The sequence below is a fragment of the Tachypleus tridentatus genome, chromosome 9 (assembly GCF_004210375.1).
Source record: "Tachypleus tridentatus isolate NWPU-2018 chromosome 9, ASM421037v1, whole genome shotgun sequence".
Taxonomy (NCBI): domain Eukaryota; kingdom Metazoa; phylum Arthropoda; class Merostomata; order Xiphosura; family Limulidae; genus Tachypleus; species Tachypleus tridentatus.
In genome coordinates, this window is record NC_134833.1 from 85985707 (window position 1) to 86011677 (window position 25971).

General features: G+C 31.6%; 2 protein-coding genes and 1 long non-coding RNA gene across 3 annotated transcripts in view; all 3 read left to right on the forward strand.

Annotated features, from left to right (window-relative positions):
- The first annotated feature begins 4828 nt into the window (after positions 1-4828).
- On the forward strand, positions 4829-11905 carry LOC143227415 (uncharacterized). Its single transcript, XM_076458868.1, has 6 exons — positions 4829-4980; positions 5653-5797; positions 6650-6827; positions 7076-7398; positions 9195-9363; positions 11766-11905. The coding sequence occupies exons 1-6, from the start codon at positions 4829-4831 to the stop codon at positions 11903-11905; spliced, it is 1107 nt and encodes a 368-aa protein (XP_076314983.1).
- A 974-nt stretch (positions 11906-12879) lies between these two features.
- LOC143227174 (uncharacterized) lies at positions 12880-21107 on the forward strand. Its single transcript, XR_013014920.1, has 4 exons — positions 12880-12943; positions 17004-17069; positions 18129-18295; positions 20965-21107. It is a non-coding gene; the product is annotated as an uncharacterized LOC143227174 (long non-coding RNA).
- Positions 21108-22647: 1540 nt separating this feature from the next.
- Positions 22648-25971, forward strand: part of LOC143227416 (uncharacterized) — a 31109-nt gene continuing 27785 nt past the window's right edge. The window contains exon 1 of the mRNA XM_076458869.1: positions 22648-22821. Within this exon, the coding sequence (XP_076314984.1) occupies positions 22648-22821 (174 nt within the window). The remainder of the gene's footprint in view (positions 22822-25971) is intronic.

Below are 25971 nucleotides of genomic sequence, written 5' to 3' on the forward strand. Positions count from 1 at the left end.
AAAATTACCAGTTACCCAATATTTCTGGTATTTATATTTTCGTTCACAGCGTATCTTATTCAAGTGTAATTTTCTGCTCTCACTTTCTTCTGATTATATTTGTACAAATAATCATATCTGTGACTCTGTTCTTGAATACATGTCAACAACACATTGATAAAAAAGATCCCTTATATTTAAGATGGCGTTAAACATCAACATGTATTCATAGACATCCTTTGCAGTAACGTTTTGTTCACTGTGAATTCGTCAGTGTGAGAATTTCTTTGCTGAACTGTGAAATGATAGCCTTCTTCCCTTTTCAAGAATAGTAATGGATATTGTAAACAGTCATATGCCCTACCAGTGTCAGCTGTTCTGTTTAATCATTTATTCTTTTGCTCAAGTAAAATGTATCTCCTTTCATACTCGCCACCAACCATCAATCTTGTCACTTCATCAAACCTGAAGAATTAAACCGATGTTCCTGTTATCCTGAAAGTGTACGTTTCTTTATGAGCGTGAGTAGCATGTTTCAAATCTTCCGATTTATTTTTATATACACTAGAAGGTTTGAAGCTTTTAATGAAGGTATCGTGTGAGTGTAACAGTTCTTACAATACTTAAACTGAATTTTAACATTCATTCCTCTTTGTCTAGCCTACTTTAACGAGTAGTACTCTATTTCCATGAAATAGCTTTGTAAAACATTTGCGAGAGTCATTGGTAAGAAATTGTAGAGGACAAATAGTATGTTAGACTTGGTCTTATATTTTGAAAGTAGGCATCTAACCTTGTTGAAAAAACATTTTTATTGCGGAAAAAGTTATTTGAAAATAGTTGTTACAGTTTCTAATTTTGGTTAAAGGCTCTTGAGATTTTTCATTACATCACTTTAATAATGATTTTAATGGTTGAGGTAGGACCTCAAGAGAAGAATAATGAATTTTATCATCAGATAATATTTTGAAGGTGTTTCATCAGACCATTTTTGCTATACAAACTGTGATCATACCACCAATATTCCAGATTGTTAAATCCTCATAATTCAGTGCTTTCTCGTTCTCTTCTTCTATAGGCCCGGCATGGCCAAGCGTGTTAAGGCGTGCGACTCGTAATCTGAGGGTCGCGGGTTTGCATCCCCGTCGCACCAAACATGCTTGCCCTTTCAGCCGTGAGGGCGTTATAATGTTACGGTCAATCCCACTATTCGTTGGTAAAAGAGTAGCCCAAGAGTTGGCGGTGGGTGGTGATGACTAGTTCCCTTCCCTCTAGTCTTACACTGCTAAATTAGAGAGGGCTAGCACAGATAGCCATCGAGTAGCTTTGTGCGAAATTCAAAAACAAACAAACCCTACTAGAGAAGTGATTTGTATACTTTCGGTTAGAACTTCGGTTCCCACGAATTTTTAGTCGTTAATTCATTTCAAACATCCTCCAAACTCAGCAACGTAATCTGTTCTAAAGTGTTTTTCAAGGGGCACATTCGACTCGGCATGGCTAAGTGGTTAAGGTACTTAACTCCTAATTCGAAGGTCGCGGGTTCGAATCCCCCTCCCGTCAAACATGCTCGCCCTCCCAGCCGTGGGGGCGTTATAATGTGACGGTCAATCCCACTATTCGTTGGTAAAAGAGTAGCCCAAGAGTTGGCGGTGGGTGGTGATGACTAGCTGCCTTCCCTCTAGTCTTACACTGCTAAATTAGAGAGGGCTAGCACAGATAGCCCTCGAGTAGCTTTGTGCGAAATTCAAAAACAAACAAACCCTACTAGAGAAGTGATTTGTATGGTTAAATAGGGAATATCAGTTTATCACGAACCCTTATTTAAAACAAATAATGAATACTTTTTAAAACAATAATTACAGTTACACATAAAAATAACACTACAACAGTCCACCGCATTTTATTTCGAATAAAAATATTTATTAACCAAAGTATCTTTGATTTCCAAAGGAAGATCATCTTTGACAGTCCAGTAATTTTAAGCTTCACTATTGTTAAGAGAATAAAACTGAAATTTAATACACATATAAACATGCACCAACACTTCCGCGAATTTTGAAAAATTCTAAACTATACCGAAACTAGGTCAAAATACCATCTGACCAATTTTTCTTAAACCCAGGGACCAACATGGCCAGGTGATTAGGGTGCTCAACGCGTAATTTGAGGGTTGCGGTTTCGAATTCACGTCACATCAAATATGTTTTACCCATTCAGCCTTGAAGAAGTTAATAATGTGACTGTCGTTCCCACTATTCATTGGTAAAAATTTTAGTCGAAGGATTGGCGGTGAGTGGTGATGACTAGCTACCTTCCCTATAGTTTTTCACTGCTAAATTAGGGACAACTAACCCAAATAACTGTCGTGTTGCTTTGTTTGAAATTCAAAACAAATCAAACGAAACTTTAAAATTCAGAGAATTGATACATGTAGATGGTGTTCGAGTGGTTCGTCTTACCCATTACACAATATACTTTCTTATTAAAAATGTTGAGTCTTATTTATTTTTACAAGCCATATTTACCACTAAGTTATGATGTTATACGAAGAGTTCTTTTAGGTAACTTAAAAATCTTCACTTCAGGGTTAGAAGCTTTATGGATGTGCTCCTTGTTCATAATTATATTTAAAGACACAAATCCAAAAAGTGGTTCAATCTCAATAAAGTTTCACGAGTTTAAAAGATTTATTTTATTGTAGAGTTTACTTCCATTTAGATAGACGGAACGACAGTGTTACATATAATAGAAAAATACAGTAATATATTACAAATTGCAAGTTGTTCATTAAAATCGAATGTACGTGTTTTTGTGGGTAATATTAATGATAATTTTGGCCTCTTCGAAATTCTATTGGATACCATAAAAGTTACCATGCCATGTTTGGTGTAGATTGGTCAAATAGTATGTGAAGAGTTAGCGGACAGACAAACATATAATTTGATATATACATATATATACATTACATGACCTTTCTCATGTTAGCCTGTATCACTGCATCAAGTTGTGCTGATTTGGTAATTTTTCTGAAAGTAGATGGGATCCTATTCCTACTAGGAATTGTGACCCCTCTATGTTATTTGATACGGGTTGAACAAATAGTGTGCAAGGAGTTAGCAACACCTTTTGCTTTTACATATACAAATAAATTGAGAAACACAGATTCAGAAGAAAGGATATTTATGTTCTATGTTTATACGTAAAGCAGTATTGGTGCTTTGGTATTGAATATTCTGTTGTAACTTGCAAACTCAATTCTGAAGTATAGTTTGTAAAAAAATAATTACCTTGTATTTCATAAAAAAATAAATATAATTTTTAGGCTGTTTGGTAGCTTTATTTAAAAAAGTACATTTGTGATTACCACAAGATATTGATGATATTTTGACTAAAAATCAAATGACCATAAGGAGTTTTTATGTAGCTGATGCACTTTAACTGATTATGTTTAATTAGCATTTGTAAACCTTGTTTATCGGCGGTTCAAATTATTCCTTTAAATTTTAATTTGTATTACAGATGAAGTGATTGGAACGATTGTAAAACTTAGCACCACCAGATGGCTAGCATCTTCAATATACTTTTATAGCTCCATATTCGTGTGTGTTTTTGAATACTTGTTAAAGTTTTGAAATTAATTACTGATGCTGATTGTTCAATATTTCTAAACTTCTTGAAACTTATTAAGGGTGCTTATGACCTTTATTAATGCAACTGATGCACTTTAACTGGTTATGTTTAATTAGCATTTTAAACCTTGTTTATCGGCAGTTCAAATTATTCCTTTAAATTTTAATTTGTATTACAGATCAAGTGGTTGGAACGATTGTAAAACTTAGCACCACCAGTTTTCTGTCACCCTGTCTATATTTAAATTTAAATACCTCCGTATTAGAAGTAAAACCTGGTGAAACATTCACATTCGAAGTTAACCAATTTGTCCATTTAAATGGCTCCAATGGAACACCTGTAGGTTGTAAGTACTTAGTTTGTACAATAATATGCTAATTACACTTAGCAGTGACTGCATGTTTTGAGTATTCTTAAACCATTCTTAGTCTATTAAACGATCTAAACGTCGAGGTCTTGTATGACAGTTCAGACCTTCGTTGATAGCAACCTAGTAGTAATAACATCTCTACTTGTAGATAACCCTTAGTACTTTAACCCTTAAGATACACTACTTTACTACTTATTTGTTTATTAAAGTTATTAAATTTAATATCTTTAGTAATTAAAATTGTGATGTTCTTTAAATAAATGTAAATAAAATTGCAAATGCTATAACATGTATATATATATTTAAATAGTGTAACAGTGTATGGCTCTTACGCTTCGTCTGTCATTGATAAAAACTGGACTTCGTTAATAGTTCTTGGTTATGAAAACGAAAATAAGACATTTTCTGTTAATTCTGATCTGTTCCAAACAAAGCAACGTTTTGTTCTTGAAATTATATACAGTGTAAATTTATAGTTTAATTTAAATTTTTATTGAATAAAATAATTTGTTTTAAATAATAAATTAGAAGTTTTTCTTTTAATTATGTGTGTATATATATATATATACACAACTCTTAATATTTTTCTACAGAATGTTTCTTAAGTAACAGGAAAGAGTAATCTGCATTGATTCTGCAAAATTACGTAATTGAAACTACTTTTTAGAGTAATAATGTTAATGAAAGCTGTAATGTTTTTATTTATATACAAATAATATAAAATGCTAATTTGTAGTATTTTAATATATTTGTGAAACATGATGCATTCATTTAGAGCAGTGAAGTTTTTATTTATTTTCTTTCGATGACGGTTCAGATAAACCTTCGTTTCTTGAGAAACTCTTAATGTCACATGCAGGAAAGTGGTTAGATAGGTTTGTAATACAAGAGCAGTTTCTCAGTATTCCAACACAGCTAGAGCTGATTCTAGAAATATCACACGAACAAAGGAAAGGATTAACACTAAAAATAAAGAAACTAACAAATGACACATTTAGGTAAGTTTATTGTTATGTTAATATTTGGATTTGTAGTATGAAGATTACTTATAGTTAACATCTCGATCAGTGACAAGTACTATAATAAGATATTAAAATAATATTTTTCTGAACCTCCTGACCAATAATGTAAAGATAAAGATTGTACATTTATTGAATCATTATGACAAATAGTATGAAATATCAAATTGATGTTTACAATCAATATACTTGAATATTCAAAAAGAAATTGGATTGCCTGCTTTATAATATTTTAAGTGTAGTTTTTATAGAATATTAGTGTTAATCATTACTATATTTATTGATTTTATAAACATGCAATGGAATATTTCTAAATGAAAGAAAAATCTTTTTTTTTTCAAATTTATGACTTCATATTTGAGTCAATATTGTTTTAAATGTGTTTGTAAAATATTTATCAATTCAACAAGGAAAATAAAAATTAATAATTTTTTCACTTACCAGTTTTTATTTCTACGATTAACTCCAAATTTCATATTAGTAATTAAAATATGGCTAGCATCTTCAATATACTTTTATAGTTCCATATTCGTATGTGTTTTTGAATACTTGTTAAAGTTTTGAAATTAATTACTGATGCTGATTGTTCAATATTTGTAAACTTCTTAAAACTTATTAAGGGTGCTTATGACCTTTATTAATGCTTATTAGCTTTCAAGACGTTCGTCAGATCTCTTTTGAAGACCAAATTTGGATTGAAACAAATCCAGATTATCTTGGAAATTTCAACTTAGTGTTTATTTTAAAAGCCAAAAACAGCGAATCTATTTTGGATAGAGAGCGACTGACATTTATGGTGAGATTTTTAATTATAAAATATTAAAAAAAATATTTCCGTTCGGGTTAATTTAATGTATACTTTCTTGAAGTTTCAAACTTTAGGAAACTATACTAAAAAATAAATATACTTAAGTCATGATATGTTGTAGCTTAAGGTTTAAAATCTCGCATAAAGCTGTCGTATGTACACAATTTAAACCAAGACTAAATGTATCTCAAATAGCTATACTTTCTTATAATGTAATTTTAAAATACCTTTCTCATATTTAAAATATTTCGCTATAATTGAAATTATCGAAATATCTATATAAATTAGTATTTGCTTAAAAATAGAGATATAATTTTGATTCGACTAATGATGTCCATTAGAAGACAACACCAAAATAATGTTTTTAATTAATAACTACCTTGCAGAAATTTTACTTGACAATTTTTTGCAATACAATGTTTAAAACATAACATTTGAAACATAGTAAGAATTTATTATTCGTCCATTGTTTACACAGGTTTAATTATCTTAGGTATTTTTGCTTTAAAATTAAATTTAAAACATCAAAGGTATTTCTGACATTGCTGAGTGTTAGTTAGTGACATACCAGTACTTCTGGAGCCTTAAGTCTAGAAACTAGGTTTTGATTACTGCGATAGACAGAGCATTGATAATTCAGTGTGTGGTTTTGTAGTTAACTGTAAATAAGTAAACGTATAATGGTAAAATCAGGGATCAGGTCTCCCATGTTGCTAAAGAAGGTAACCAATAGTAGTTTTGACATATACATATGAAAGAAATTCTGAAATATTGCGTTTTATGATGCAAGAAAAACATTTATGTAATAGAAAAACTGCAATACAAAAAATTTCTTTGCAGGTAAACAAGGAAAATATTGCCCCATACTACGACATTAAGAGACATACTAATAACTTATTTTCAGCTTCACTACTGAGAGAAGGTATATCTGTCTTCAAAGTTGTGGCTTACTTTTATACTCACTCGAGTGAAGAGAAGCTTGGAATGGCTGTACTATTGAATAGCCAGGAAACTGTAGGTAGGTTGTCACTAAAAAGACAGATTGATCTAAAAGCTTCGATGAACTAAAATACTAATAATTGTTTTTGATAGTTTTGGGAATCTTGAGAAAAATACTATCAGAACAATTATTAAACGTATTACGTGTTGTTTTATATAGAAGCTACATAAATACATAAAAAACTATGAATTTAATTTAGAATAATATTTTAGAAATTTGAAACTGTAATATAAACTAACAAAAAATATTTGACATCTGTTTTTTAGCTAATTGGGAAATTAAGGCACCAAATAGCGAATGGCAAAGTCTCATAAACGATCAGCAAGAGGAGAGACTGGATTTTGATGTTGAACAAATCTACAAACCTATCAACATATGTCAATATTTGTTAACAAAACAACAAGAACAGCAGGCGAAGCTACGTTTAATTCCTTCTGATTTTTCTATAAGAATAAAAGAAACTAATAGCACTTATCCACTCTCTCTTGAGGAAGCATCGAAACTACCTCGTCTTATCTTCACAGCCTGGGATATGACAGAGACGTGGCCTGGTGACATCTTACACTTAGCACATTCAACTTGTGAAAAAGTATATATTTTGAACAAGTTTTTCCTACTTTACATTTGATCAGACTTGTAACACATTTACCACTTTGTTGAGCAATTTTTCATTTGATAACTTTTTTAAATCAAGCCTCGATCCTACGATTGTTGTGCTTGTTGGCAATGTATAATTATAACTACTTGTATATATGCAATTTGTTAATTTACTCGTGAAATAAAGCGTACACTTTTTTCTTAATCGAAATATCCCGACTACAGAATGGAATATCTCCACTTTGTCCAACTTTGGAAATTGAACCCAGGAATTGTGAGTCCGTAGGTTAACCCGCTGGCCAGCCTGGGACTTAATCACCTCTCAAGATTAATTCAATTTATTTTGAATTGGGGATTATCTGTAGAAATTAACTTAGTATTTATTTAAGCAGCTTATAAAAGTAAATGAACATTGAAAGATACATACACAAGTCCTTTAAGACTGTAAATGGCTAAATAGAGATATATTTTCTTAAAACTTCATACGATGCATTATTATTTTCTATCAATAACCTTTAAATATTATTACTTAAATTGTTAAGAAGTAACTGATTATTTAAGTGATTAAATGAAACGTGATATAAAAATGCTATAAGATTGATTAATTAAAACATATTAAGACCAACCTTTAATTATTTGCCCTCCCTAGTGGCACAGCGGTACATACCGGTATAAACCAGGTTTTGATATCCATGGAGGACAGAGCACAGATTGCCCATCCTGTGGTTTTTTCTTAATTCTAAACAAACAAACTTTAATTAAATAAAATTAATATTAAGTTAGTAGAATTATTGATATGGAATTCAATGTTAGCGTCTTCTTGTTGGAAAGCTTTACAGTCCAAAATCTGTGGTTGGATTACTGCAGTAGACATGCAGAATAGTCCAATGCGGCTTAAACAAATAATGAATCATTTTAAGGTCCCTTATAAGATGTTCCAACGAGCATGTTAAAACAATATTTACCACACAGGTCTTACGATAAGCCATGTAGAAATTATTCTGTTAAGTGAAAGAAATAATATTTTCCTTTAATTACTTAATTTTCTAAATGAACGAAATTTTATAATTTTCTACTGAAGACAATGCGCGTCCGAAAAGTCATGATGTAGATGGAACCTCAAGTTAGTAATTATTAATCATCTTGAACTTCAGTTTCGAGTTTTCAATGAAATGTTCATATTTTGAAGGCATCTAAGTCTTTTGTTTGTACTCATTCTTTTGTTTGTCAGTTTCATTTCTACCAAAATTCAAGGGTTCTCAAAGAGCACGAGCAACAAGGTGCGAGCATACTAAACTTGATTTCATTCTTCATACGTGACACTCGTCATAATAATAATGTGTTTCTCAATACTTGTTTCACTGATATTATGATGATATATTTGAAAACTAATTAAGGGGAAGTTTATATTTTCTTTCTAGTCATATTTCTGATACATATATGAATAGTTAAAAAACAAAAAATTCTCAGTTCATAAAACTGTTAAGTGTACTTTATTAAAATCTACTTAGAAATATAAATTTAAAAATTAAATTTGACATAAGGCAAAGAATTACATTCTTTAAAATTTAAATTATTAATAATGTAAATCAAATTCAAGTTAACAGGTGTAAAGATTTTTACGATTGTAGTTTGGATTTGGAATTGTTAACGTAAAACGTATTTTATGCGATCATGTACCATTGAAGCTAAGATAGGGCTGTCCATAAAACGCTTAATACAAAGCCAGTGTGGAAATCAAATTTAATCTTAAATATATATTTTCCATTTTTTTTTGCGATTCCATAGACATTTTCAGCAACCAGATCTCTCAGTCCAATGCTATCTTTCATGTATGGTGTAGAATATGACTGTTCCAACGGACCTGTAATACACACGGCTCTTAAGTTTGACAACTGTGGTGTATGTGGTGGTGATGGGACGTCGTGTCTAGATTGTCGTGATATTCTTCATGGTGGTAAGGGTTACAAACATTTTAAGTATTCATTCATTTTTTACACATTTCCACTATTTATACTTTATCAAAAATATCTTTGTTTGTTTTAGTGCAAACAACATTCACACAAAATTATATAAGTTGAATATAATAATTAATAAATTTTATCCTATTAATATAACATACTCATAAAAAGTGTGTGCAAATTGTAAAACATGTAATTTTGTGTATTACTGAAAACCATTTCAATCGAATAATGAAAAAGGTTTGTTTGTTTTTTGGAATTTCGCACAAAGCTACTCGAGGGCTATCTGTGCTAGCCGTCCCTAATTTAGCAGTGTAAGACTAGAGGGAAGGCAGCTAGTCATCACCACCCACCGCCAACTCTTGGGCTACTCTTTTACCAATGAATAGTGGGATTGACCGTAACTTTATAACGCCCCCACGGCTGGGAGGGCGAGCATGTTTGGCGCGACGCGGATGCGAACGCGCGCCCCTCAGATTACGACTCGCACTCCTTAACGCGCTTGGCCATGCCGGGCCAATGAAAAAGGTATTTAGTTACATCATGATACACAAGCGGTACTGTTACTGTGAATGTCCTACTGAACGTGAAAAAAAAAAAAAGCTAAACTTTAAAACGTAGCAGGAATAGAATAGGAAGGTTTCTTTAAATAAACGTAAGAAACGAAACCAACCAATAATCTTCACAGTGGGAAGGGGTAGTATATCATTAACAGAAATTATTTAATTTCTTGTCGTAAGGCGTGATGTGATATAACGTGTTACTAATAAAATTTCGATACTTGGAGAAGTGTTATAAACTAATAAGCATAAACGTTATAATAACAAAAATCATATATTTTTTGAAAACTTTCAGCTCTGTTGGTGTAGCATATTCTTTTCACTACTAGCCTTATTACCTCAAATACAGACCAGATAACAGAGGAATCTTGCTTAATAGAAATACTGAACATAAATAGACAAAATATTTTATAGGCTTAAGAAAGTAAAACATGTTTTGTACGTCACCCCCTTCTCAATGGTGTTTATGAACGATTAGTATCTGGAATAATAGAATTAATATTTAAACCAGTGAGGAGGCTCAGTATAATGTTGGACTCTCATGTCACCTTCAAATTCAAACACATTGTTTAATACTGTAAGTATATCCTGTTTCAACCGTCTTATGTTTGAGCAATATTAAGATATAAATGGGTGTTAATAAAAGAAACGTAGAAGTTACTGTTATGAGGATATTTTTTTATGATTTAAGTTTACGTACTTGTAACTAAACTTATAAACTACAATTTATTGTCGTTCATACAAAGTTATGACTGTTTTTGTTCAGTTTGTTTTCCTCAATTTCGTTTTATAACATTACCGTATGATGTTTAAGTTGGCAACTATTAGGAAGTTTTTAGGTATCGATACAGATCAAAATAAAAGTAAATTCAGATTATTATTTACATTAAAAATAAAATATGAATAAGAAAACGAATTCAAAATACATAACGTTAGAAAGCAGTGCACCAAAAAGATGAAATCTCTAGCAATTAAATTATAATTATCATGTGTTTGTTATCTATAATTATAAGCATTAACTTAATATATAAGAAGTAGTAAGATAATCTGTAGAAACTACAATTACCTGTAAATTTTGGGCTTTAGTAATAACATTTTAGAAAGATAACAAAAGGTTTAAGCTTTAGGTGATATAAAAGTATAAATTCTGTGTAACTCAAGATAGGGCTCTTTATATCACCTTTATAGTGGCTGTTGGAGTGAAAATGACAGTTAATATTTTGTAGTATTGCAGTAGCAGCGACAGAACGTTTTTGCTGCATTTCTCTATAGACTGCATTTTCACTCTGTGAGTTATATAAGACGTTTGTGTGGCTTCATCCACACTGTGTGTATGGTGTTTTTTAGAAGATTGAATAAAGCTTTTTGGTATGAAGACGTGACACCATATATGAATGTCGTTCATTTTAAATTGCCTTAATGATAATAAATGCTCAATAACAGCAATAATATTGATGGAGAGTTGTGATGCGCCCAGTTTCATGCCTGTGGTTCCATATTATCTCACAAAGTGCGGTTGAGACTGGTTCAGTGACCTAGATGTAGTTAGATAGTAAACAAACACGTAGTTTTTGTTCTTTATACACTGCTGGTCAAAATCTTAAGGCCAATGAACATAAAGAAAAAATATGCATTTTGCGTTGTTAGGCTCAACCACTTATTTGAATAGAGCTTCGAAGGATGAAAATACGAAAAGGGAAGATAAAAATAAAAACCTTTTAGCACCACCCCAGATAGCCCCGATAAGAATTCGAAATCAAAGCGGTGTGACAAAATATCTTAATTCCACAGTCCACGCAATGAATCATTATTTTGCTGTTTTGCCTCTCACTGGACAGCATCTCCACATTCTCAGAAAGAATTATACACAGTTATTACTCCTAGAATGACTACATGGTATATCAACTGTTCGATAAGATTGTTAAAGCCTGCTCGATTGATTTTCTGCATGTACAAGGACAGTACAGTAGTCACATGAATGATAATGGTCTTTAGACGCCAGACTTCAAAATAATTTATATTAAAACGCGTTAAACACGCTGTAAATGTAAATATCAAGAATTTCAGCTCCAACATAAGACTGTACTAAAATCTTGTATATAAAGATGTAGTACTTATGTTAACAAAATAGATTTTCGTTGTACTTCACTTCAAGGTTGTAGGGATACGTTATTGTATGTATGGATTAAAAAAGTCTTTGTAAAAGTAGAATTCACTGGGAAGTCCTTCCGTCATTTATAAAAATTCAAATCGTGAGGTTAAAAAAAACTAACAGGTAAAAATCATGTTTATTTAATCAAACAAATATGTTCAATTTACGTTTTTTTTAACTTTTAACTTTTTTGAACTTTCACCAAGGAGTAGTGGGATTTACCGTCACTTTATAATGCCTTCACGACTGAAAGAGTGGGCATATTTGGTGTATTAGAGATTCGAACCCGCGACCCTCATATTAAGAGTGGAGTGCCTTAACCACCAGGCCACGCCGAGCCTAACATTAAGAAATATATTGTACACGGTTATTCATATATTTATTTAGAGATTTATTATTTGCTAACTTTTGGTGTGTTTATAAGTTTCGAGATATTATTATTTAAATATTTATTTTAAATAATTGTTTCATCTTTGCTTTCAACTTAAACCTTTTCTTTGTTTTACACACTTCCTCCATTAAGAAATGTTTTATTAGCTTATGTAAAAATTATTATATTTATTATTCTAAGAGAATTTCGGTTTTTTAGACATTTTGCGGAGATATAGTTAAATAAAACTTCTAAAATATTTGAAAATACTATTATAAAGCAAAGTCTAGATAACATATTTTTGAACATGGGACATATTATCAAAAATATCTAAGTTATTCTTTACATTTGGATTTTCTGTCAGATTCTACATACGACTGTGGTATTTGCGTTAATAAAAAAAACGTGTCTCATGTTCGACTTCGAGATTGTGCAGGAATATGTGGGGGTGAAAATACCATACTCCTTGTTGAAGATAAGGAAGTTTGTATAGCGTGAGTAATTTTAAATGTCTCACATTTTCACAAGATTTATATTTTGCTAACTGTTTACTTATGATAAAACATAGTATAAGTTTTTACATTCACTGAGCAACAAACAAATATTTGATAGGATAAATATAATATGCGCATATATACTGTCACTTAGAGCAGGGTTTCTAAACTTAAAATAAGAGTTTAGATGTTGGTGAGGAATTACCAAATTTCTGAGAGGATGTTGTTGTTGTTTTGAATTAAGCACGAAGCTACACAATGGGCTATCTGTGCTCTGTTCACCACGAGTATCGAAACCCGGTTTTTAGCATTGTAAGTCCACAGACTGTCTGAGAGGAAAGCTGTGAGTTCTGCTTAGAAACTATCAGTTTAAATAACATTCTTTTTACTCAGTCAATCCCGAAATTCGTATTAAACTCGTAGGTATAACTAGGAATAATCAGTGATTTCGAGAAAACCCACTTGTAGAGAAATATATTTGTAAAAACGGCTCGTTTGGGTTGAGAAAATATTTTACGCAGAGGTGCGAACAACGTTTCGACCTTCTTCGGTCATCGTTGTTCGCTCCTCTACGTAAAATATTTTCTCAACCCAAACGAGCCGTTTTTACATATATATACTAGGAATACTATTGAATACGAAAAAATAATATACAAGTAACTGTGCTTCTTTGGTTAAGAAAAACCATTGATTCCTCGCAAACCAAACAGAGTCTATTAATTTTACCTGCCCAAAATATATTTTTTTTATAATGAACATATAATTTTTTATCATCCAATCGACAATTTTTTGTTAGTTAAACAAATATAAAAGTAAAATATAACTATTATAAGAAATTATTCATCAATACAAAATATTAAAATATGATATCATACAATGGTTTGTGAATTTAGTCCTATTTATTTTAAACAGAGTTAATTATAAGACATTGAATTGAGTGTTATCACATTTATTTTATTTCATAAATGTTATTTTTCTCAATTTTTATCTTAATATATTTGACCAAACTTTTAATAGTATAGAACGATCGTAGTTGATGTATATCACCAATTCTTTACTTTAGATTTAATGTTTTGTCGTCGGTTATATACTTAGTTACATAAAAGTTAATATGATGCTAATAAAATAGTATAGAACCTTTAGGATGTTCCAGGGAGAATTATCTGTTATTATTAACTTAACACTTAAGGACACTAAGGGATGTGTTGGACCACCTAGGCGTTCTCATCCATGACACTGCATATATAATATATAGATGTATGTTTGTAAACTCAAAGCAAGCCCTTATTATGCAAACATTTATCCAATCTTCCCTTAAATTTCCTTGAATTTATTATATTTATAACAAGTGAAAAGTCATTCCGAAAGATAAGTACCATGTTAGAAAAATTAATATTCTCTTAACTAAAACTGTCCTCTACTCTACAACAATTTATACATGTATTAGTGCCCTGTAGTGTTACCATACTTAGCATGAAGTACAAACAATTTTCTTTCCCAACAATCTTAAACACCTGAACCGTATTGTCTCTTGCTCTTGTTTTATTTAAGATAAAATACTTTCGGTGATTCAGTGATCTTAATAAGTATCTACACGATCAATTTCATTCCCATGTATTATTTTAGTAAATATCTTCGGAACCTCGATAGTAAGGAGTTTAAGACTGAACATAACTTTCTAAAAGCTGTCTATTTGTTACAAAAGGAACATGCCTATCTTAACGTTTAATCTGCATCTTCAGTTAAAGCTGTTGCCCGATTCACACAGAGATATATTTCAGACCTTATCCATTAAGGTCTTCGTTTATGACAGCGGTAAGTCTTCGAATTTACAACGTTAAAACCTGGGGTTGGATTCCTAAACTGAGCTCAACAGAAAGTTTAAGGTAACTTTGCTTTCCAAACAATTAAATAATAATCTCTTCTATTTACTTAACTTAGAAAATTTTAATCAAATTCTTATGTTTCCTTATATTCATATGAGGCAAAACATCAAGACATATTGAACAACAAATACTTTAAGGTCCATAAAAATTGGTTTAAAAACCATTGTGAAGAGTTTCCAAAAACCTGTCTCTATTATGATTAGTATTTAATATTCCAAATATATTTACCTGAAAGTAAACTCTCCATAATTATGACCTTGCTAAAAGTTGATTTTTTACCACAAATGTAATCCCCAGCAAATTCAGTATACATAAAAAAGGACTATCTAATAACTAAAATTTTATGTTCTGCTGAAATTCAAATTTACACTTCAGAATTTAGGAAATTCAATATATCTAATAAGTAGTTCAGATATTAAAAAAAAACAAGCTGTCGAAATTACAAGGCAAACTGAACACGTCTTTGTGCCATTTATATGTATTGGACTTTAAGTTTGTTTGTTTGGGAATTTCGCACAAAGCTACTCGAGGGCTATCTGTGCTAGCCGTCCCTAATTTAGCAGTGTAAGACTAGAGGGAAGGCAGCTAGTCATCACCACCCACCGCCAACTCTTGGGCTACTCTTTTACCAACGAATAGTGGGATTGACCGTCACATTATACACCCCCACGGCTGGGAGGGCGAGCATGTTTAGCACGACGCGGGCGCGAACTCGCGACCCTCGGATTGCGAGTCGCACGCCTTACGCGCTAGGCCATGCCGGGGCCCCTTGGACTTTAAGTAAATAGAAATTAAGTAATGTTCTCAAAGTGAATCCCAATAAATTTTAATATTGAAAGCATTAAACTATTACTGTGTTTTTAATTAGCCTATTGTGTAGCTTTGAATTATTAGTTTATCTGTGCTCTATCCGTACGGGTATCAAAAGACGGCGTCTAGCGTTGTAAGGCTGCAAGTATACCATTGTGCCACTGTGGGACCTGGCTCTGTGGAAATAAATAAATGAGTCATTTTCACAGTTTTGACGTTCGTAGATGTGCTCATTCACCAACAAAGTTCGTTGAAATAAGTGGCTTAAAGAAAGCTTCACTTGACGTGCCAATAACTCTTGTTGTTTATACCAAGATTATACCCCATTGCCCTTCTAGTTTAATAAACGCTTTAGGTGATGAGCAATAGCCATCTTACGTAATATAACGAGAAACTCTGAAGTAGTTTAAATATAATTGTTTTGGTTTAAGAGTCATAAGAAAGAAATTATATCTTCCTTGCAACCGAGAACGATAGATAGTAATAGTCATTGATTTCATTTAAAATAGCCAATCAGGTCAAAACAACAGCGCCTATAAATGAGTAATTTTATGCACCCATTTCAGATTCTGACAATGTCGAAAGTAATTGTTTCAAATCATTTTTCTATATACCTTTCACTGATGATAATTCAAATATTTGTGATTTTATTGCTTTTAACACAGTCAAACACAGGAAGATCTGTGTAGAACTGGACATGATTTTTATGTTGTAATATAAGTGTTTGTTTTTTTATAGCAAAACCACATCGGGCTATCTGCTGAGCCCACCTAAAGGAATCGAACCCCTAATTTTAGCGTTGTAAATCCGTAGACTTACCGCTGTACTAGCGGGGGACATATAACGTAAGACAGTGACTCATTTGATCATATACAATAATATTGTCTTAAAATTTAGTGATGTACTTACATGTCTAGTAATTAATAAAAATAAAACTTAGTGATGTATTTACTATGTGCGGTAAATAGTTAGTGAAATAATTAGTTACTGTACGATCAAATAAAAATAATACTTTAGTTACGTAACTTAAATTTAGATATTATATTGGTCGTTATAACACAGCTTTTCACATAATTTTTTAAAAGTTAGTGTTAGACTATAAGCCTTTGTTCTTTCTCCCCTTGAGTTGCTATAGCATCTCCTCATTGATGTCAGAGACTGTTAAAAGTACAACTGTTAACAAACGAAAACCTTGTGCTCGTTCAAAAGAGAGCGATGCATTTTTCACTCGAGTATTTAAAGGAATAAGCCACATGTATTTCATTATCACATTCAGTGAACGACATAATTTTTATAAATTACTGGGATTACAACTGTGAAAATGATCTTATTACAAGGATGTTTTTATGTTTCATACCCAACAGGAAAGAAGATAAACGAGATTTGCATTCTTGTGAGGGAGTGGGAAATGCTTCAACGTATCTTAACAGGTAATTAAGTTTTTATTTTCTTAGTATTATCTCACTTGACATGACATTGACTTGCGGTTAGGGAGTTTATTACTTAGTGGGAGAGTTGTGAGTTCAAATCCTCTTCATCGAAGATACTCATCTTATTTGATGTTGTTTGAATTAGCGTACACGTTTGTGGCTAACACAAATACTGACTCACCTTTAACTCAATGAAATGAAGTCGAAAGGAAAGTTAATAATAATAATAAAAGCATGAGTTTATAAATAAAAATCTCCTTGAAGAATTAGGAGTGTATGTAATCTTTTAGCCATTTTGAAAAATATCTGTAACAAGCTTTACCCATTACAGAATCTGTTACTTAACAATGGTTTCACAATATTTAAATTTAGAAATATTTAAAGCAATCTAATGAATGTTCAACTACATTTATCTGTTATGTTAATAATAGCAAGTGAAGTGTCTTTTAGGCATATCATTTTATAGTTCCGGTCTTGCGAGAGATAGACAATCCATGTTGCACTATCTACACTATAGAAACATATCATGAAATAAGCGTAATAACATAAACAGTAATTTCATTCATATTAATTTAGTTATTTGCAATTACCTCACACGAGTTTTGTCAAGTAATTGCACCGTATTGTGCCTTTCTCTTGTTAGCATAATCCCTCGGAAAATCAATTTTCCATAAAAATGAGATATTTTATTCAAGCATAATCAAGGTGAACAACTCTTAATGCTCTTTTTATTCTGGATTTTTAAGTTATATTTTAGCTCATTTTTTTCTTTTAAAATATAGTACAACAAAAAAGGTTAATGTTAGTATAAAAAGTAAAGATTGTGATAATCATTTAACTGTAACTCTAAATGCATTAAAGGCCTACATTTCTAATTGTTAAACATTACAACGAATACATAATCCTTCAAATAGAGTAATCATGTTGTTAAATTACAATTACACATATTTTATTTACTTCAATATTTATATATTAGGCATAAAAATAACTTTTAACGGCATTTTCTTATTTCTTTAAGAATTTGATAGTTTTATTTTTTTAATGTTTATGATTCTGCAGCTGTGGTCATTGCGTCGGAGGAAATACGGGAGTACCACCAGATTTTGGGCAAGATCTTTGCGGTACTTGTGATGGTAACAATGAATGTGTTGGTTGTGATGGTGTTCCAAATAGTGGGTGGAAGATAGATTACTGTGGAGAATGTCATCCTACAGGATATGATACGAGTACGAACATATATTTTTAACTTTATAAAAATGTGTAAAAGGCATTTGGTATTATGAGTTTTAGCTTCTTGCTCCTGAAGAAATCAAAATACGACATGTAATGTACACAAATATTACTAGTTATATACAAGAAGACAATTTCAAACAAAAGCGAGCAATTTCACAACATTTTCTATAACATAAGATATTAATAGTTAGCTATTTTTAAACATATGAGATCTGTTTTCTACTTTCTAAAAAGGTGAGAATGGATGCTATGATAAATAACATAAAAAATCTTAACTTTTGCACAATTTATTTATTACATAGCATATTTTATACGGTATCCATTATTACCTCACCAAGTGTTTTGCATAAACTTTTACAACTCAATACGTATACACTTAAAATACCCTGTACAGTGTATAATGATAAGAGTGACTTTGTAGGAAGAGGTATCAGCCAAAGTATGGGCGATAGAAAAATTTCTGTTACCCGCCTTCAACATCCAACTACTGATGTCTTTTCATAGTGATTAAAGTGATAAGAGATATGACATACAAATTTACAATGAAGTTTTGCATTCCTTTTTCGTTATATATCTATAATAAACATGATTTTAAAGCCAAAGCAAAACATATTAACCAAAATAAGCTGCATTTTTTTAAAAAATGGATCCTATGGTATAAGCTACAACGTGAGATTATAAAATTTATCCTAAGTTTTGTAGGTGACTACGAAAGTAGGACCCACATTGCAGTGGGGATTGTGTCTGTCAGTCTTAACCTCCCATTCGCTTCTCTCGCATAAAAAATAAACAGAATTAGACTAAAAATGTTTGTCAAAACAAAACACTATCCAGATAACTTTGCTGTTTCTGAAAATTTGAGGAAAGTTTCGTCTAATAATATGCAATCACAGGTACACTTTTCTGAAGGTTGTTGAAGAAACGGAAGATCTGTGAAAAACCACCATGTGTTAAGTAAAAGAAAGTTAAATATTCCATCTATATACATCATGTCCGTCATTAAGATAGCAAGAAGTGTATGAACTTACGTTAACATTTGTATTTTTTTCCCTGCAGTGGATACATTTAGAGTTTATATACTACCTAAGTGAAATATCAAATACTATTTATAATAAAGTACCAGAGATAAGGATGAATATTATGATGGGTAATGGTAAGGAAACTCGACGTTTTTCAATGGTGGAAGATGGAAATATAAGATTTAAACGAGGGCATAAGTGAGCAAAAACTATTAACTTTGGTACTATAGATAACTCATAAGATATTTAATTAGGCTTACTGCAATACTTGTAAGGTAGTCAGTTTAAAAAGTGTTGCAAATGTGAGTCTAAAAGTGTGCTGACATGCTGAGTATGGGCTTTGACCGTGTAAGAAGAGAAGTGTATTGGAACACCAAGTAGTACAAGGGGAATTGTAACAAAGGCATCTAGTACCCATTAGGGGTGAAGTGAAGGAATTCTAGAGGATTTTTTCGATGTTACTGTCTGGAGATGTAAACAACAAGTTGCTTAAGATTATGATTTTATCATTGATGTGGATGATATCAATCAGAACTTTAACCATGTGTGTTAGACCTAAATGCCATATATCTTGATGGTATGTCAAATAACTGGATATACTAAGAATGGAACTAGGACACCAGATGATATGTTAACAAAGGTACATGAGATAATCTTAGCATAGGTAGATGTAGACACGGTAGAAAAGAGTAATGAAGACAACTAAGGAAAGGATACTCGAAATCAGGGTAGCAGTTCGTGAAGATTTGTTTGTTTGTTTGTTTTGGAATTTCGAACAAAGCTACTCGAGGGCTCTCTGTACTAGCCGTCCCTAATTTAGCAGTGTAAGACTAGAGGGAAGACAGCTAGTCATCACCACCCACCGCCAACTCTTGAGCTACTCTTTTACCAACAAATAGTGGGATTGACCGTCACGTATAACGCCCATATGACTGGAAGGGCGAGCATGTTTGGCGCGACGCGGATGCGAACCCACGACCCTCAGATTACGAGTCGCACGCCTTAACACGCTTGGCCATGCCGGGCCAGTTCGTGAAGAAAGCGGAAGTTCCTTAAACCCTAAAGCATATTCTGAGTAGGGTTTAGCACAGCAAACACTTAGAGAATGTCCTCTTTCCTTGATACTTCTCTGACGTTGTATAATAGCAAGTAGTGCAAAATGCATCCCAGCATACATTAATAGATTCCAAACAAACAGAAAAAAGTTAATGCACAAAATAATAAAAATACCAAAGGTTAGCTCATCAATTGCAAATCAACTTTACACAGCATGTTAACAGAAACGATTTCACACAGCAGGTTATTAGCAATAAGAAAAAGGCGTGATTAATCACTGTGACAGAGAATAATCCCTAAATTTATTATAAGTGTGTGTGTATATATATAACCTTAATGAATGAATAGTTTGTTGTTAGAAATCATAAATAATCATAAAATATTTGATATTTGAGTTATGGGAACAAAACAACAACAAATCTTCATATGAAATACGATAATAATTTCTGTATAATAAGATATTAATTGATCTCGTACTAGTTGTAAGTCATTTCTCAACTAATACAGAAGAATAAAATAAAATTCTTAATATCTAAGGCTATGGCTAAATGGTCACAGTTTTATATGGTTTTCATTTCTTCGTTTAGATTGCTTCGGAATAGAAACACATTTCGTAAACTACTTGGATATCAACGAAAATGGAGGAGAAATCAAATTTAATGCAGTTGGAAAATATATACCAATTACATCTGTTTTCAACTGTGATCTTTTGCCAAAATTTAATATATCAAGCAAAGTAAGTGGTGATGTGCAAGATTAATTGAAGCTTTGATCTGTGATGAGAAATTATTAAATAATATTCTTTAATTCCGTTTAATAGCCCTTAATAAATTTCTTACAGAATTTTATAGAGAAAAATAAGATATCCGTAGACAAATGAAAATATCTTAAAATGGTCAGAAAAAAATCAAAATGGTGACCAACATTATTCCTCTAAATATTCTTGTAAAATTCCACAGAGAAAATATCATTTCAAAGGTTTTTAACAATTTTTCCTTTTTATAATACCAATGAATTTCCTATTTAGGCTCTTTTTAAATAAATATATTGTAGCAACTTTAAAGAAAGGTCATAAAAATACTTTAGATAAACTGTAAAATTATTTATGTGCATATTCAGTGTTCTGTTTAAATTATTTTTCTATAATGTTTTATAGAAAGCGCTTCTTACATGTTAGTTATTTCTGTGACAACTGTTTTAAATTCTATATAAATATTTGTATTCTATAGAAGGTACTGCATAGTATTTTTTAAAGTAAAATATCAAACAAAAATAAATACCAACATTTTTATTGCAGCAGTATTATACAGTTGCTATTAATTGTTTAGTATTTTATAGTTTGATTGTCAGTAGCTAGGATAAAGGTTTGTATTTTTTATAACGAGATTCAATTTTAGTTATTCTTTACCAGGTATTTCTTTTACAAACCTCTCGCATTATGTCTTTTTTGTAACTGTTTTCATTTAAATAAGTGTTTGATATTATAATTTTGTGTGAATTGAAACGTTTTGTACTTTTGTTTGCAAGTAACTTTAAATAACTGTTTGTTAATTATGACACTTAATAAGCTAAAAATCTCCATGTGAAAGACAAAAATACAAAAACGTATAAAACGAGAAAGGTTATTAATTTATTTTCTACAAAAAGTAGAATAATATACGAAGTTTTTAATGACATTTTTGTTCCTTCTAAAACGTGTTGTGAGGTTGTGGTTCTGAATTATTAGTCAATATTAACGTATTTTTATGTTTTAATATAAATATGAAAATTGTAAATATTAGCAGAATTTCTGTTGCTTTCCCTGAATAAATAACTTACCATAAACAAAAACAATATTTACAAGATAAGGTCATGATTGTATTGAACATTTAACATTTTCAAGCTCTTCAGTCCAACACTAATAATAGCATATTCTTTGCGTTATTAACAAATCTGAGAAAATGCTGACAGTGCAGGAACGACAATGCTTATGTCACACATATTAATATGATAGAAGTGAGTAAAAGTAGAAATATAAAGGGGACATTTAAATACACAAAAATTCCCCTGAAACTGCATAAGCCTTAAATATTCTGTTGTACATGATATTTATGAAACTGACCTTTTACGTAGGAAAGTTCTTATTTCACTATTTAGGAATAGCTACAAGTATATATACTTATTTTTATTTTTCATAAATTTTCCAGATAAAAACACCAAAACTTTATAGATATCTTGTAACACCAGTAGTCGATGGCACTTTTAAACGCTTGATTTACTTATACTGGATAATGGAATCTGACTGTACACTTGGAATGTACTCACTTCGATGTATTGTGCAGATCGATAATGCTACTTATACAGTTGAAACATCACAAGACAAATTCATATACATAATTAATTCCAGCACTCAGGCTATAGTGAATAATGAACCTGCAAGAATACAACGTGGAAGTCAACAGTATGTAAGTCATTAGTCTTTCTGTATTTTCTGTATTACATAATTCAGGGATAAGAGCGTAAGTGTGAATTAATATTTACTTCCGGTCAGCAGAATATCTACTTACAATAAAACAAAAATTAATCTGGTAATGAATCCTAATGTAATTTGAAAGAAGTCTGTTTTTTGTGTATTTCTTCTCTAGCCCCGCCCAGTCTTTTGTATTTTGACATTTTAAATATGGTTTAATAAACTACAAATTGTTCTAGATGTGTCACACAGAAGTTACTTTTCTTTTAAAATGTATATTTTATATAATTTTAGTAGTGGATAAATGTGGATCTGTTCTTAATGAGAATACTATGGGTACTAAAAGGGTTTATTTGTTTTTCTTTTTCATACAGCCAATGCACTTTCAATCATTACTGATATATTTAGGATAAAAACAGAATCACTATTTGAATTCATAACTTGTAAACACTACTTCTACGATTGCATTTTGTTTTCAAACGCATTTGCTCATTTAAGGGATTGTTTTTTTACACATTATTAACACATTGTTTTGAAATAGATACACACTTATATTAAACAAGGTGTTTTTAAGTGAAATGTTATTTACTGTGTTTGATAAAACATTAAATTGTAAATGAAATGTTTGTAATTGTTAACAGTGGATGTGAACAACTTTATTTTTATTAAATTTTTATCTATATTACCACTAGCATATTTCAGAAGACAAAAAAACAATATTTTTTTGTAAATTTATAGCTAATATAATCAGAAGACATTAAAATTAACATTATTTTACTGTATAAAGTAAAAAAAACAGACAAATTCTGCATATTTCAGTGGAAAATTTTCACTATTTAGAGGAGACCAGAGAAAACACTAGGATAGACGTGGGACGTGTAAAATGCATTGTTGTTTTGTTTCAGTGTATATTGGAAAAACAAGTAGAAATCCTAAGTTTAGAATCAATGAATACACAATTACTGTTCATAAATTAAGAACGAGTGATTGGGCTCTTGTCGAACATGTAGCAGACTAATCACAAATTATTGAGTTGGGACAATATACAAATACTTAAGGAAATAAAGTTAAAAATAAATTAAATATAAAAAATCATTATAAACTGCTAAAATTGTGTTTTTAATAAAAATTTACATTTTGATGGGACAGACTTAAATTTCTGGAAATCGATTTCGTACATAAAATTCTTTATAATGTGCAAATTACAAATGTGCAATATACTTGAAATGTCTTATGTTTTTCTTGCCTTTTGAAGATAATGTCACATGTTTACTAAAACATATACAATTTTTTATATTGTTTCAATCCCCAGTGATACAATAGCTTGTCTGTATAAGGTGTCGGGTTCCGATACATTTTTTAACTTTATAAAATAAATTGTGTACATTTTAAAAAATGTAATCATAAATCAGTTTCATTAACTTCGTGAAGAGAAACTGTCAGTCGAAGAATATATTAAATGTATAGCTTATCAAATAAATATTTCTGACGTTCTAACTTTATAAAGTATAGAATTTATGTTCTCATCAAATGAAAACATTCCCTGTTTGCGGTATTTTCAGTTGTTAATTACGCCAATAATGTCTCTCAGAATGCGGCTGAACTGGAAGAATTTGGCTGGTTATAAATACAGCTCATACACTACATGGCCAAAACTATGTGGACACCCCTTCTAATTAGTTGGTTCGGCGATTTCAGCCACACCCATTGCTCACAGGTGCATAAAATCAAGAAAACACCATGCAATCTCCAAAGATAAACATTAGCAGTAGAATGGGTCATACTAAGGGGCTCAGTGACTTTCAACATGGCACTGTCATAGAATACCACCTTTTCAATAAGTCAGTTCGTCAAATTTCTGCACTGCTAGAGCAGCCCTGGTCAATGTAAGTCCTGTTATTATGAAGTAAAAACGTTTAGGATCAGCAACAGCTCAGCCACGAAGCGATATGCCAAACAAGCTCACAGGACGGGACCGCCGAGTGCTGAAACGCGTAGCGCTTAAACATCGTCTGTTCACAGTTGCAACACTACTACCGAGTTCCAAACTGCCTCTAAAAGCAATGTCAGCGCAAGAACAGTTCGTCGGGAGCTTCATTAAATGGGTTTCCATGGCCGACCAGGCGCACACAAGCCTATTATTACCATGCGCAATATCAAGCATCACCTGGAGTGATGTAAAGCACACCGCCATTGGACTCTGGAGCAGTGAAAATGCGTTCTCTGAAGTGATAAATCACGCTTCACTCTCTGGTAGTCTGATGGAGGAATCTGAGTTTGGCAGATGCCAGAAGAATGCTACTTGTCTGAATGCATAGTGCCAACTGTAGAGATTTGTGGAGGAGGAATAATACTCTGGGGCTGTTCATGGTTTGGGCTAGACTCTTTAGTTTTAGTGAAGAGAAATCTTAATGCTACAGTATACAATGACAATGTAGAGAATTGTGTGCTTCCAACTTTGTGGCAACAGCTTAAGAAATTCCCTTTTTAGTTTCATCATGACAGTACTCCCCGTCCACAAAGCGAGGTCCATAAAGACATGGTTTGCCGAGGTTGGTGTGGAAGACCTTGACTGTCCTGCACAAAGTCTTGACCTCAACCTCATCGGACACCTTTAGGATGAATTGCAACTCGACCTTACTTACCATTCTCTTGTGACTGAATAGAAGTGAATCCCTTGAGCCATGTTCTAAATTCTAGTAAAAGGCCTTCCTAGAAGAGTGGAAGCTGTTATAGGAACAGAGGGGTGACCAACTTCATATTAATTCCAATGGTTTTGGAATGAGATATTCAACAAACACATATGGATGTGATGGTGAGGTGTCCACATAATTTTGCCCATGTATTGTAAGTTAACAATGCAGGAGAATGTCTGTAATGAAAGTATTGTAACAAATTCACATTAAAATTAAATATATTAGATAATGACAACAAAACAAAACAATCGTCTATCTTACTTATAGAACACACAGATATTAGGTTTTGGGTCTATGTGCTGTCTAAAATTTGATATTTCGTGATCAACGTAACATGAGTAGAACCGTATACATAGGATGAAATCTCTTCTGAATCCTCTTTAAAATTTGAAATCTACGAAACTTTAGAAGATTGTAGCACCTGACATAAATAACTACAACACGTTATA

Bases quoted from the DNA above. Each gene is read 5' to 3' on its own strand.
- LOC143227415 (XM_076458868.1), top strand. From the start codon at position 4,829: ATGTCACATGCAGGAAAGTGGTTAGATAGGTTTGTAATACAAGAGCAG. The intron at 6,828-7,075 runs GTAGGTTGTCAC...TCTGTTTTTTAG, and splicing joins GAATAGCCAGGAAACTGTAG to CTAATTGGGAAATTAAGGCA. The intron at 9,364-11,765 runs GTAAGGGTTACA...CTCACTGGACAG, and splicing joins TCGTGATATTCTTCATGGTG to CATCTCCACATTCTCAGAAA.